The sequence below is a fragment of the Ochotona princeps genome, chromosome 24 (genome assembly GCF_030435755.1).
Source record: "Ochotona princeps isolate mOchPri1 chromosome 24, mOchPri1.hap1, whole genome shotgun sequence".
In the NCBI taxonomy this organism is placed as follows: domain Eukaryota; kingdom Metazoa; phylum Chordata; class Mammalia; order Lagomorpha; family Ochotonidae; genus Ochotona; species Ochotona princeps.
The window spans coordinates 20,144,500-20,157,892 of NC_080855.1; the positions used below are offsets into that span (position 1 = coordinate 20,144,500).

Genomic DNA, 13,393 nt, shown 5'->3' on the forward strand with positions numbered 1-13,393 from the left:
TCATCATTTTTCTCTGGAATGTTCTCTGGTTTGACCCAAGGTGCTCGCTTCTCTTCTGTCTCCTCCGTAGCCCTGATCAGTCTTCTGATATCCTGTCTGACTACCTGCAGCAGGCCACCATAGGAAGGGGCCTCTTCATCCACGTGGTTACCTACAAATGTGATAGTCAGCTGCCTCTCGTAAGTACCCGAGCTTCTCCAAGGTTCCTCTTGGGTTTGGTGATATAAGTTGAGACAGCCTTGAAGGCTCCATGTCCAGTCAGGCCCTCTAAGCTGTGGACCACAGTATTCCTTTCTTGAGCCTAGTTCTCCCGTCAGGAAAATCAGAAGCATTGTAGTTCGGCCAAGTATTGGTGTGGTCGTGACACTGTCCCCATCCTTGCAGGCTGTCCTGAAGAACCTTGCAGAAGCCCTTGGGGGATATTACCACTGCTACAGCCCGGATGCAGAGGTAGGTCCTTCTACCAACACACTTGCCCCTTGCCTGCCTCCCCAGCTGTGGCCTGCAGACCATGCTGTGTACTTGTTTCCCCCTCCTTGTTCTGTTCACACCCAATGTGTAAATACCAGGTTAAAATGAGTGTGTGAGAGGATGCAGGACAACCTGGACCGACAGGGACTCCTTTGGTCAGCAGTGTGCGTGATGAGCTGATGGCACACTGTGATTCACAGACCTTGCAAAGCCTGGTATGGACCTCTCAGTCACAGCTGCCTGCCATTCAAAGTCAAGGCCTACCAAGCGCTCTGCAGAGTACTGAGTTGGAAAGTGATCTTGATGCTGTGTCCTAGAGAAACCCCAGCAGGACAGAGCAAGCAGGCTGTTCTGTACTAATCCATCTATTAGTGTCCTCATTCCAGTGAATGACGATTAGTAAATGTGTTGCAGACCCATTAGGCACACAAAGAATTGGATCATCTGTTCAGCTATCAGCTGTGCCTGTTAGTTATCATAAGGAAATAGCTTGTTCAAGTATCCAGCATCCGACCCTTCCTACCAGGGCACCAAGGTCATGCAGTACCCCTTCTTGATGCCGCATTGCCTGGACTCCTTTTGTAGGTGTCATAGACTGCTGGGGCTCCGAAGGTAAAATAAATGAATGAAACCATATTTCATCTAGAAAGGTATTTGGCATAGCAGTTAAGATACCACTCGGAATGCGCATATCCAGTATTGAGGCCTGGTACCTCCACTTCAGATTCTAGCTTCCTTTTAATGTCCTGGGAGGCAGCAGGTGATGGCTCAAGTTGTAAAGTCCCTGCTACACATATGGGAGACAAAGACTGGGTTCCAGCCCTCTGGATTCAGGGTTCAGCTCCTGCTGTTAGAATCATTTGGGAAATGAACCAGTGGGCTATGATTTCTCTCTCTCTCTCTCTCTCTCTCTCTCTCCTTTCTCTAAGCCTTTCACATGAATTTTTACGAAATTAATAAATCAATAAAAGAAAATTTTAGAAAATATTTCATCTTAAAAGCATAGGCCTTTGGCCCAGTGCAGTAGCCTAGTAGCTAAAGTCCTTGCCTTGCACACACCAGGATCCCTTATGGGTGCTGGTTCATGTCCCTGCTGCTCTACTTTCCATCCAGCTCCCTGCTTGTGGCCTGGGAAAGCAGTCGAGGACGCCCCAGAGCCTTGGGACTCTGCACCTGTGTGGGAGACCCAGAAGAAGCTCCTAGCTGCTGGCTTCAGATCGGTTTAGCTCCGGCCATTGTAGCCACTTGGGGAGTGGATCAATGGACAGAAGATCTTCCTCTCTGTCTCTCCACTCTGTATATCTGACTTTGTAATAAAAATAAATAAATCTTAAAGAAAAAAAAAGCAAGGCCTTCTTGATTTAGCTACTGTTTTCCCACTCTGGATGGAGAGATGTAAGCACAGATTTCCATTGTTTCCTTTGATGTGAGGGAAACAAACTGATGACAAAAATTCCAACTAACTCTCTGATACAGTCAATGGAAGGTATAGGGATAATGATAACTTAGTCCCTGTCCTGTCTAAAGAGGCAGCCCCTACTTAGCCCCAGCCAATTACTGCTCTCTAGGATGGGATCTTAGTATTACCAGGTCTTCTAATTTTTCAAGGGACAGCAGTCTTTTTTTTATTTTAGTTTTGATTTTTTTTTTAATTTTGATGGTCTTTACATAGTTGATTAGGGCTCAAAGGGTCAAGGGCTATAGGATAGTGGGTCAGACCATTGTTTCCACATTCTCTTTTTTCCTTTCTGTATCTGGGGGAAGATGGGGAAGATGAAGGGAGAAGTCACACCCAGCCTCCCAACCATACCAGGGTTCCTGATGTGGGGCATGCTCCGAGAGCATTGCTCAAGTGGCTTTTTAATAGTTCAGCTGTTCTGAATTGCTGCCAATTCAAAACACTCCATTCTGGTGTTCGGATTTGCCAGTGGGTGATATGAATTGGCCCTGCCTGGTTCACCCCCGACCTGTGCCCAATGTATGCTGGTGGGTATCGTTACCTGGCTTGGTCTGGGCTGCTCCATATCATGGTTCTTGTGCTTACCTATAGGGACTGTGTCCTGACAAAGGAGTTTCCCAGGCTCCTCCATCAGATCCTCTCCCAATGCCAGATCTCATGCCCACCAGTGGGTCCATGAGCCAGCCCTACTTAGTCTACCTCCTGTCCTAGCAGAAACAGTGGCCTTTCCTGACTGGCCTTCAACCCATTCTGGTTATTATTGTTGGGTGTTACAGCCCAGGCTAACCTAGTCTACATGCAGCCACAGCTCACACTTGGCTCAGCAGGGACAAAAACCTGGCCTAGCCTGTCCTACACCTACCCTGGTTCTTACAAGCACCAGTGAGTGCAGGAGTCTAGCCCAGTCTGGTGCACTCAATCCCAGTCCACACTTGTGCCAAGTGACACTACAGCCATTTCCAGACCAGAATGCGGCTCCCATTCCAGCCCCAGCACTTACCAATGGGAACCACAACCCAGCCAGTGTATCCCCTTAGCTCCCCAACCAGCTCTGTTCCCAGCTATAGATCTTGCACATGCCAGTGGTTGCTCTGGCTCAGTTTGGCATAGTCCCTCACCTGTCATGCCCTTTGCCTTTGGATGCTGTAGCCTGGCCTGACCCGGCCTGATCCTAGTCCCACCACTCACTGGGGGGTGCTGGAATGATGCTGATGAGCTAAAGTTTGCTTGGCCCTGCCAACGGTTGAAGTTACCCTGCTCAGCCTGCCCAGTACCCAGGCCTCCATAGGGGAGTTTCCCGGGTTCCCCCACTTGGCCCACTCCCAGACCCAGATCTTATATGTATTAATAGGTGCTAGGCCCTTCCCTGGCATAACATAACCCTCCATCTTGGCCTTTGTATGAGCTGGAGGATGTTGCTACCCAGCCCACTCCACACCCTGTTTTAGGATGCACATGTGGGTGCTGTAGCTTGGACCTGTCCAGCCTATTCTCAGCCCCAGTACCCATGAGTGTTGGTGGGTTCCACATTCAAACCTATTTCAGCTCATCACCACCCCAACTCTTGAGCTAACCAGTTTGACTTGTATTTCCACAGGGTTGGGCCCACTTATCCCCCACAGAATCTACCCCCAGACCTGATTCTCTCACATGCTGGTTAGTGTCATAACCCTGCCTAATATGACCTGTCCCCTGTTCCGACAGTCAGGTATTAGAATCTAGCCCTGCCAGACAGGCCCCCAGCCATAGTTTTCGTGTGGACTGGTTTGTGGTGGTCAGTGATGTTCTGCACTAACAGTCCATCTCAGGTCTCCCACATGGGCTCTTGAATCAGTTTGACCCATACAGAACTTCCAGACTGCACCCTCCAAACCACCAGGTCTCAGTCCCCTCGCTTACTTACAAGTACAGTGATCCCATCACTGGGAGTCACACAGGATTCATTCCTCACATACACCTAAGGCACATTGGTCTTATCCATGGATGTCCCTAGGCAGCAATTACTTATTCCCAAGACCCTAGAGCTTGCCATTGAGTGGCCAGCGGGCAGAGCGCAGTGCCACTTGACACGCAGGCCACCCAAAGGCCAGGGCTCACTCATTCACCGATTGGCCCCAAGCATTGAGTCTGACCTGGCTCAGATACCCCCAACAGCTGCAGTTTTGCTGGAAGCTCCCACCACCCAAGCACCACAGCCAAACTCCCCCGAGCCCCTCCCACCACAAGGTCGGCATTCTTTTTTTTTTTTTTTTCAAGATTTATTTTTTTTTATTTGGAAAGCCAGATTTACAGGGAGAAACAGATACAGATAGAAAGATCTTATGTCTGCTGGTTTGCTCTTCAAGTAGCTGCAATGGCTGGAGCTGAGCTGATCCAAAGCCTGGAGCCAGGAGCTTCCTGCAGATCTCTCATGCAGGTGCAGAGACGCAAGACTCTGATCCATGCTTGATTGCTTTCCAGGGCCACAAGCAGGGAGCTAAAAGAGAAGTGGAGCTTCTAGGACATGAATCAGTGCCCACGTGCAATCCCAGTGGTTGGGAGGCAAGGACTTTAGCTACTAGGCTACCACGCTGGGCTTGACAGCAATCTTGAGTTATTTATTTGTAAGAAAGAGTTATAGAGAGGCAGAGAGAGAGAGAGAACAGGGAAAGAAATATCTTCCATCAGTTGGTTCACTCCCCAAATGGCTACAATAAACTGGAGCTGAGCTAGGCTGAAGCCAGGAACCTGGAACTTCTCTCGTGTCTCCCTTGTGGTTGCAGAAGCCCACGAACTTGGGCAGCCTCCACTGCTTTCCCAGGCCATTAGCAGGGAGCTGGATCAGAAGTGGAGCAGCCAGGGCTTGAACTGGAACCTATGTGGGATGTCAGTGTTGCAGGTGACAGCTTTATCTGATACACTACAGCACAAGCCCCAAGTCAGAAGTTGTGTGTGTGTGTGTGTGTGTGTGTGTGTGTGTGTGTTTAGTGAAGTAAAATTATAGAACATGAAGTTAGGGCTTTGATGAAGTCATCAGTAACTTTTACTGAACAAATAGTGACTGTGCCATCTCTGCCTTTATCTGAGTGTCAAAACATCTTTATCACCTTAGAGGAAACCCTGTACCTACAAAGCAGTTACTCCCATATCCCCCCTACTTTCACCCCTTGGCAAACACCAATCTGCTTTCTGCCCATATGGACTTACCTGTTCTGCATAGTTCACATAAATGAGATCATACACGCTTTGTGTCTGCCACCTTTTATTATGATGCTTTCAAGGTTTGCCATCTGGTGGCATTTGACAGAAACTCATTTCTTTTTTATGGTTGTATAATGTTCCATTGTCTAGATGTGCCACGTTTTGTTTATTCATTTAACTGTTAGTAAAAGTTAGTTGGATTGTTTCCACCTTCTGGCTATTCCACCTTCTGATATGTAAACAGAGTCCTTATTTTCACTTATTTGGGATATATAACTAAAGTAGAATTTCTGTGTCAGATAATAATTCTGTGTTTAACCGTTTTAAGATTTTTTGATTTATTTGAGAAGCAGAGAGAGAGAGAGAGCAAGGGAAACAGAGGGAAAGATACAGACACTTCCATCTGCTAGTACACTTCTTCAATGTCTCCAACAGGCAGGACTTGGGGGATCAGAAGCCAGGATCCCCATCTGGGTCTCCCACGTGGGAAGCAGGAACTCAGTTACTTTAACCACCACCTGCTCCCTCCCAGGGTGCACATTAGCACACATCTGGAATCAGGAGTGGAGCCAGAACTTGAACCCAGATGCTCTGATGTGGGATGCAAGCAGCCCACAAAACTTCTGGGCCAAACGCCCCTAAACCATCACTATCACAGCCATCCTAATGTAAAGTATTTCTTTACATTTATAAAGCTATAAAACTTTCATTAAGTTTATAAAGCTATAAAAACCCTGAAGGTCACTACTACACAAATGGAACAAAACATATCTTCAGGCATCTGGTATAAGCAGTCTGCCACTCAGCTCTGGCAATCTCAACTTGGCCGCTGGCCCTTTGTGGCTTGACCACTGGTAGCCGGGTCACCCCTGGTGGCTGATAGCTCCCACCACCCTCAGCTCTGTGCCAGCCGGGATGTGGATGAGCTCCTGGCAGAAATGCAGAAAGCCCAGAGCCTTCTCAGCCAAGTCCAAGCCCTACGCCGGAGCAGCCCATGGGAGGAGCCAAGCTGCATGTGGACGGAGGTAGGTGATGCACAGGTTCCCTGAAGTGTGGGCGTCACCACTGTGGGTTTCACTCCTGCACTAGTCCTGTGAGCTAACCTGTCAGAGCTGCAGCTTCTCACTTTGTAAATGGGGTGCGGGTAGAGAGCGCTGGGCTGGATCAGAACTCCCTGAACAATTTTGTGTGGAAATTACTGCTTTGTGTTTTGAGCCCACGGAGAGGCAGCCATGATCTTGGAAGCCTGCAGAGTTGATCTTAACGGTAAGGATGGAGAATGGGGTGAGAAGGATGGCCAGCAAGAGAAAGTGAGCTGCCAAGTACATCTCTCTCTTCCCTGAAAATTCCAGAAATGTCCAGAGCAGGAGACCCAGGTGACACCTTTGATCTTCCAGGTAATGCTTTAAGGTGTTCTCTCTGGGGGACAAGGTTAGGGGGATAGGACAGAGGTAATGGTGGAAGTGGAAGATGAAAGACTTTCCAACTCTAAGGTACAACTATGCAATGAAGGTTTGTTTGTTTGTTTTTTTTAACTGAATTTAGATTTCTACAGAGATTGCAAAAGGATCACTTGCAAGTCTGCTACCTAAGCCTCCAAAGCATCAAGCTCCTCTCACAATTGAGTTCCCCAACTTGGACAAGACGTCTGCAGAATGGCTCAAGGTCAACAGTCTGAAAGGTGATTACCAGAGAGGGCAGCATTAAGCATGCCAGTGACTGACTGAGAGCCTGCACCCTGGGAGCCACTACTTTTTTTTTTTTTTTTTTTCAGCCAAAAAGTTAAGCCTTTATCAGGTTCTGGCACCCAATGCATTTTCTCCTGTGGAGGAATTCGTGCCTATCCTCCAGAAAACAGTATCATCAACTATCCATGAGGTAATTCAAGTTCAGATTATGATTCTCTCCAGTCCTCCATGGAGGTTGCTCCACTGGGACATTTCCCATCCTTTTAAATGTTTTGGCATCAGAATCCTAAGGCAGAACCCAGGGGAACAGGAGTCTAAGGGCCTAGCTGGGGATTGCAGGCCTGAGAACTCTGGGGCATTTGTCAACTCTACTATAATTGCTGTTTTGTGAATATTTGAACAAGAAACTTGGGAGGTGGGCATAAGAGGGAGTAAATGAAGGGCTACAGATACCTCCTCCATGGAGACGTCCCTCCATCCCAGGCTGAGTGTGCTTTCTTTGTGCCCTCACTGTGCTTTGTACAGGTTTTCATTGCTGCTATAAGGTATTACTGGGAGTAAACCCCACCACGTATAAGCCCTTCAAGAGAAAAAAATTCTCTTCCAACTCTGTATCCTCCATGTCTGGTACAGAGTTTACTTGATGGCTAAGTAGATGGGTAGATGAATGGGTAAAAAGAACAAGGGAAAGTGATGGGTGGCTGCATGTGTTAAAATGTGGGTGAGTGAGTGGAAATATAAGTAGATGGACAGGAGGAAGGAAGATGGCAGATGGAGATGTGAACAAATGGAAGGATGGAGGGAAAAATGAAAGGATAAATGACAGGATGGAATGAAGGAAAGATCAACGTAGAAATCCAAGTAAGGATGGGGATGAACATTTGGGTGAACATTACCAGGTAGATCAGAGTGCCAAGCCTGAGTTGCAGCTACTCAGCTTCCCTGTGGCTTCCTGCTAACGCACATGCTGTTCGGCGGATGGGTCAAGTACTTGGGACTTTGCCACTGACCTGGAAGACCCAAGTGGATTTCTGGAGGAAATTAGCAGACGAAAGGTCTTTGTCCATCTGTGTCTCTGTGTCTCTGTGTCTCAAGAAAGGATGAGAATGAGAAAGAACTGGAAGGAAGGGATAACAGGTGAGTAGAAAGTAAATGGAACGATGGAATGATGAAAAGAAGAAGGTGGTGACAGATGTACAGTTCTGAAGACGGTAGATAAATGACTAAATGAATGGACTGACAGGGAGGTAGACGTGAGGATCTGACAGAGGTTCAAAGAACAGGATGAATTAATTGAATTTTCAAGGCGTCCATGAAGGCCTAGCTGTATTCCCAAACTGTGGCTGGTATGTGTTAATGTCTCAGACTACTCCTTGTTACCAAAGCCCTGCAACCATATCTCAGTGTCTCTGATGTTCAGAAGAGCCTTCAAAGAAGACAGTCTAGCTTACTGTCAGGCACAGGTAATTCCAAGGATCACATTCCTGAAGACCCTTAGTTGCCAGCTGCAAACCAGGCAGTACTAGCTGCTGCTGCTGCTCATACTACTCCTACTGCTGCTGGTAGTGAGCACGTATGGGGTTGGGGGGCAGTAACATGACCCCAGTTGTGATCAGAGCATCTGATCTGGAGAACCCAGTACTCAAACATACAATCCTTCCCTTCATATGTGTCTCATTACTGGCTCCCCATCCGGCCCATGACTGAGCACAGAAGGCAATGGTACAATTTGAATGGCATGATGGGACAGTGAAGAATATTCATGTGGATCCGCCCTTCCTCTATGAGTACCAGGTCAGTGATGGGTCCCGGTCAGTCAGAATGCAGGGCGTGGGAAGGGGTGTGGAAGGACAGGGAGATATGCTATTCCCTGAATGCCTTTCAGAGAGACTATATGTTCTGCCTACATGTGTCTCCAGAGTTTCCCCCATATGCCAACCCAGACAGAGGTCTGGATGCCTAAAAAAAAAAGGTCTGACTTCTCTCCCATTGGACACACTGCAATACATTGACTCTTCCCTGCTTAGTCTTGCAGCCGACTTCTCTGTGGCTCAGGGGTGGTGGTGGAGTTGTTTGTGCTGTTCATACCTGGGGATTTGACATATAACTCCCAGAAGTCAGCTCCCACATTCCCCGGGCCTCCTTGTGGCTCGCACCTAGAGTGGTCACTCACTGGGCCCCTGCTTTTGCAGAAACAGCTCAGCAGAGCCGTGCGGATATTTGAGAGGCGGATTGAATGGCTGTCTCTGGCCAGCAGACGAATCTGGGGCACCGTCTGTGAAAAAAGGTACCTTCACCCAGGCAGTGCCTTAGTCCTCAGGGATTCCCTGCTGGTAGCATTGGAAGGCACTACTTAGAGTAGGGATCAGCAACAATTGGCAGAAACCATGTCACGCATGGTGATGATGCCATCATGTGCCCCTCAGGATTCTTCTTGTTAGAAAGCAACAGAGACTAAATGCAAAACTGGCTTAAACAGAACAGGAAAGTCTGATTAAAGTAACTGAAAATTCTGGACTAAGTTTAATAGCTGCCTTCAGGCATGGTTGGATCTAGAAGTTCATTCACAGCAAGAATCAATCTTAATCTCTCTCGCATTCTGTTCTTCCTTCTTCTCTAGTAGTTTTATTTTCAGACAGACTTCTTTATACACATGGCACAATGTTGGGTCATGGGAAGTTCCAGCCTTACTTTCTAGCATTCTCAGGGCTCAGGGAATGGGGCGTTCACTGTGCCCAGTTGTGATTTCTCGTAATCCAGGGTTCTCTTCACTGCTGCTCTGAGTAGGCCCAGCTCCACCCAGCTCTAATGACAGAGAGGTTTGTTTCCCAAAGGAAAATTAGGATTGTTGTTACCAGAAGAGACTATATATACCAACACAATAGACCAATCTTTTAATTTTATTTTTCTGTGAACTTTTGGAAATTCTGTCATATAACTTATCTGAGCAACCCAATGGAGAATCCAATTAAAGTGATTTATAATTAAATACCCTGAAGATCAGAGAGTTTTTTTTTTTTTTTAAAAAAAAGCATGCTTAAGGTCACGCAGCTGAAAAGAAATAGAGTTCAAAGGTCCAACGAATTTTTAAAAATTTTGTTTATGTAAGTTGCTTCAGAATGAGAATGGAAGGAGGAGGTGGGAATAAAAGATTTGAAATAGTAAAAGTAGAAGGAAGCCAAAGGAAGCTGGAACTCTCAAAGCATAGAGCAGGCACAAAGAAACAAGCAATTCCCAAGAGGCCCAGGTACACCTCATTCCTTATTTGCTCACCTTGTTCCTGTGTTCCCTACAAAGCCTATAACAACATCAACTGTCAGTTATTTAAAAGAAGCTACTGAAAACCATCATGGGCAATTTTTACCCCCCAAAACCGTCTCCACTCGGAGACTTCCATTATGCAACTCGCCGCACAACACGGTTCCACAATCCCCTCTTCTGCTATTGTCGACTCACCTCTGTTGGCCTCCACCCACAGAGGAAATTTTGGCAAGCTAAGAATTTGGCATCCAACCCCCTCCACACAACCCACACCCCACTGGAAAAAACTTTAAATAGTAAAATGGAACAAAACAAACAGTATCTGAGAGGTTCGGTTCTCTTCTTCAAGCTTGTGTTTCTTGTTAGGGTGGTTATACTGCTGGATATCTCTGCGACCAATTCCATGTACATTATTCATATCCAGCACTCCCTGAGACTGTTGCTGGAGGAGCAGCTATCCAACAAAGACCTCTTCAATCTCATCGCGTATGTTTGGCATGGCCTGGGGTGGGGAGGGTGAGGAGGGTGGGTCATGTGTGGGGTTTGGGCACCATCTTAGGGCTGAGGGCAAGCAGCTAGATGGCAGAGATTCTGAGCATTCAGCATCCTGGGATGGCCGCAGTTTATCTGACTTGGGTGATCTTGTTTGGGGCACTGAATAATTCAATGGCTACAGGACTGTCCTATTGGGGCGAAGGTGATAAGTGACCCCGGAACATACCGGCTTGATCAGCTAGGAGAAAGTAATTCAGCTCATTGCCCCATTTGGCTCCCAAACCAATAAACATGAAAAGGAAGGGCCCCAACCATAGGCCTGGTCTTAGTCCTCAGCTTGGTTGCAGCATGCTACAATATTCCCAAGATGTGAGATCCTAATTCTAAATCTAATTAAAAGTTATAAGTATGAAAGTATAAAATTGTGCATATATGTGACACACAAATTGTATACAAGCTTTTTTGTATAATTCAAAATTTTATATACTATATGTAATTTCTTAAATTATTATATGTATCTGTTATCTGTAAATGTTATATAATGTAGTTATTATGATAGAGTCCATTTTGCTTTTCTATTTTTTCCACTTGTTTCTCTTTGTTGCCTATGGGTAATGTTGACATATAACATATTAAAACGAACAATTAAAAATTACACATATGTAGCTTTAAGATTGCATACCATTTTTAATAATTGGGGAAGACAGAAAGAAAAGAGCCCACTTGAAGTGTGGGTTTTCCTAAAGCTAACCTGAAAAACAGAGAAATAAAGATGGAAAAAGTTCCCTTCTGCTGGTTCACCCCCCAAATTCTTGCAACAGTCCGAGTTGGGCTAAGTCCAAAGTCAGGAGCTAGGGACTCCATTGTGGGTGGCAGGGACCCAAGTACTCAGCTATAACCTTTTTTTTCTTTGACCAGGGTTCATATTAGCAGGAAACTGGAGTTAGGAACCAAAGCTGGACATCAGCCATCTTAACTATTGGACCAAACACCTGTCCTGCAGTGTACACTTTATACAGCCTTAAATCAAATAGGGCATGTTCTAATACTAGTGAGCTAACAATTACCAGTAGGTGTTGTTCAGTACCATGGCCTAATCTTTCCCTAATAAACTGTGCAGAAAAAAATACTTAGAGAAACACTTTAGACAAGATCTCATTCATTTATGTATCTATTCACTTAGCAGAGTTAACGGAAAACCTACTGCCATGTCAGTGCCTGCTGGCACTGGGCATATGGAAGTAAATTCATGCAATCCCTGTCCCTAAGGAACTTATCTCCTATTGCTTGTCGGCCTTTTGGCTAAGTTCAAGTGTAGGAACTTATCTCCTAGTGGCAGGAGACAGGCTTATTAAAACACCACAAAATGTACTCTTTAGAAATAGGTAAAAAAAAATTAAACCGGCGTTGTGGCCCAATCATCTGCAGCATCAGTATCCCATCCACTCCTGATCCAGACCCTTGCTAATGTGCCTGGGAAAAGAGCAAACTTGGGCCCCTGCCACCCACAAGGGAGACTTGGCTAGAGTTCCAGGCTCTGGATTGTTACCTGACTCAGTTCTGGCCATTGCAGCCATCCAGGGAGTGAAGCAACAGATGGAAAATTGATCTGTCTGTCTCTCCCTCTATCTCTGCCTTTCAAATAAATAAAATAAATCTTCAAAAAGAAGATATTAAAAAATAATCAAAGGCAGGATATGTGACTGTGAGGTATCAGAGACAGGATCAGTTTTCCTGTATGGATATGGTAAGCTCAGGAATCCTTCATGGAGGAGGTGCCCCTTTACCGAGGCCTCAACAACTGAGGATGCATTTGCCAAGCACGTGGGGATGAGGAGGACCTGGGGAGCAAGGGGAAACAACATGAGCAGAGGCACAGAGCGGGAGTGATGGAACTTAGGGCGACCATCAAGTAGTCAGCTACCTGATTGTGGCTATAGCCATGAAAGGGAGAGATTGTACATGACCAATGATGGCGGTGGGCTTTGAGCCTAGTGGTTAACACACCATAAAGATGACCTTGTCTCACATCAGAGCACCTGGGTTCAACACCCGGCTCCAGCTCTTGACTCCAGCATCCTACAGATAATAAATCCTGGAGCAAGAGGCAATAGCTGCGCCTCAGCACGGACAGAGCTCCTGCCTAAGAATAACAAAATCGTCTTTGCTTCCTCTAAGGTTTGGAAGCACAATCGAAAGCTGGAGGCCTGAGCTAGTTCCCGTGAGCCACGACAATTTACAGAGCGCCTGGCGGTAGGTGGTGGGCAGTATTTCCGTGCTGCTGGGTCTGAGAACAGCCTAGAGTGGGGTTGCTTTCTCTTTCCCCCAGAAAGTCCCTGTCCTGAGACAGCCATGAGCAGAAATGAGAAAAACACTCCCCTTTCTGGAACTCCTGGGTAGCTGCCCTTGGCATCACATCCGTGCCTTCCCAGGTGGGCCCTGACCCTGCAGTGTGGGGGCAGCAGAAATATCCTCAGTGCCCTGCGGAAGACTGTGGAAGTGGACTTCAAGGACAAGGACAAACACCAATCACAGGGCATCTACCTCTTCACGGGGGGCATCCCCGACCAGGACATGGTGCGTAGGTTGCGTCCTAGGTGCCCGTTGCACACTACCACCCAGTCGTGTTCTCCCACCAGGAGGATGCCCTTCAGGGGTCTCTGGGGTAAGGGGGTGATTTTCTAAGCCAGGACTTTAAGGGGCAGGCAGGCACCTGGGGATGTTGTTAAAATTCAGTCTCCAGCTCAGCAGGTGGGGCCGGAGAGTCTGCATCTCTAACAAGCTTCCAGGGGAGGCCAATGCTGTCACTCTGCTGACCACTCCTGGTGTAACCCAACTG

The 13,393-nt window shown here is 46.9% G+C and overlaps 1 protein-coding gene across 4 annotated transcripts in view; it reads left to right on the forward strand.

Annotated features, from left to right (window-relative positions):
* Positions 1-13,393, forward strand: part of VWA3A (von Willebrand factor A domain containing 3A) — a 59,674-nt gene that overhangs the window by 26,462 nt on the left and 19,819 nt on the right. For 3 of the 4 annotated variants that reach the window (XM_058680253.1, XM_058680251.1, XM_058680252.1), the window contains 11 exons: positions 71-179; positions 385-450; positions 6,010-6,135; positions 6,463-6,507; positions 6,656-6,791; positions 6,885-6,988; positions 8,512-8,592; positions 8,991-9,085; positions 10,426-10,545; positions 12,733-12,807; positions 12,987-13,131. In XM_058680253.1, coding sequence (XP_058536236.1) covers positions 71-179; positions 385-450; positions 6,010-6,135; positions 6,463-6,507; positions 6,656-6,791; positions 6,885-6,988; positions 8,512-8,592; positions 8,991-9,085; positions 10,426-10,545; positions 12,733-12,807; positions 12,987-13,131 — 1,102 coding nt within the window. The remainder of the gene's footprint in view (positions 1-70; positions 180-384; positions 451-6,009; positions 6,136-6,462; positions 6,508-6,655; positions 6,792-6,884; positions 6,989-8,511; positions 8,593-8,990; positions 9,086-10,425; positions 10,546-12,732; positions 12,808-12,986; positions 13,132-13,393) is intronic. The other variant, XM_058680255.1, reaches the window with a different exon arrangement.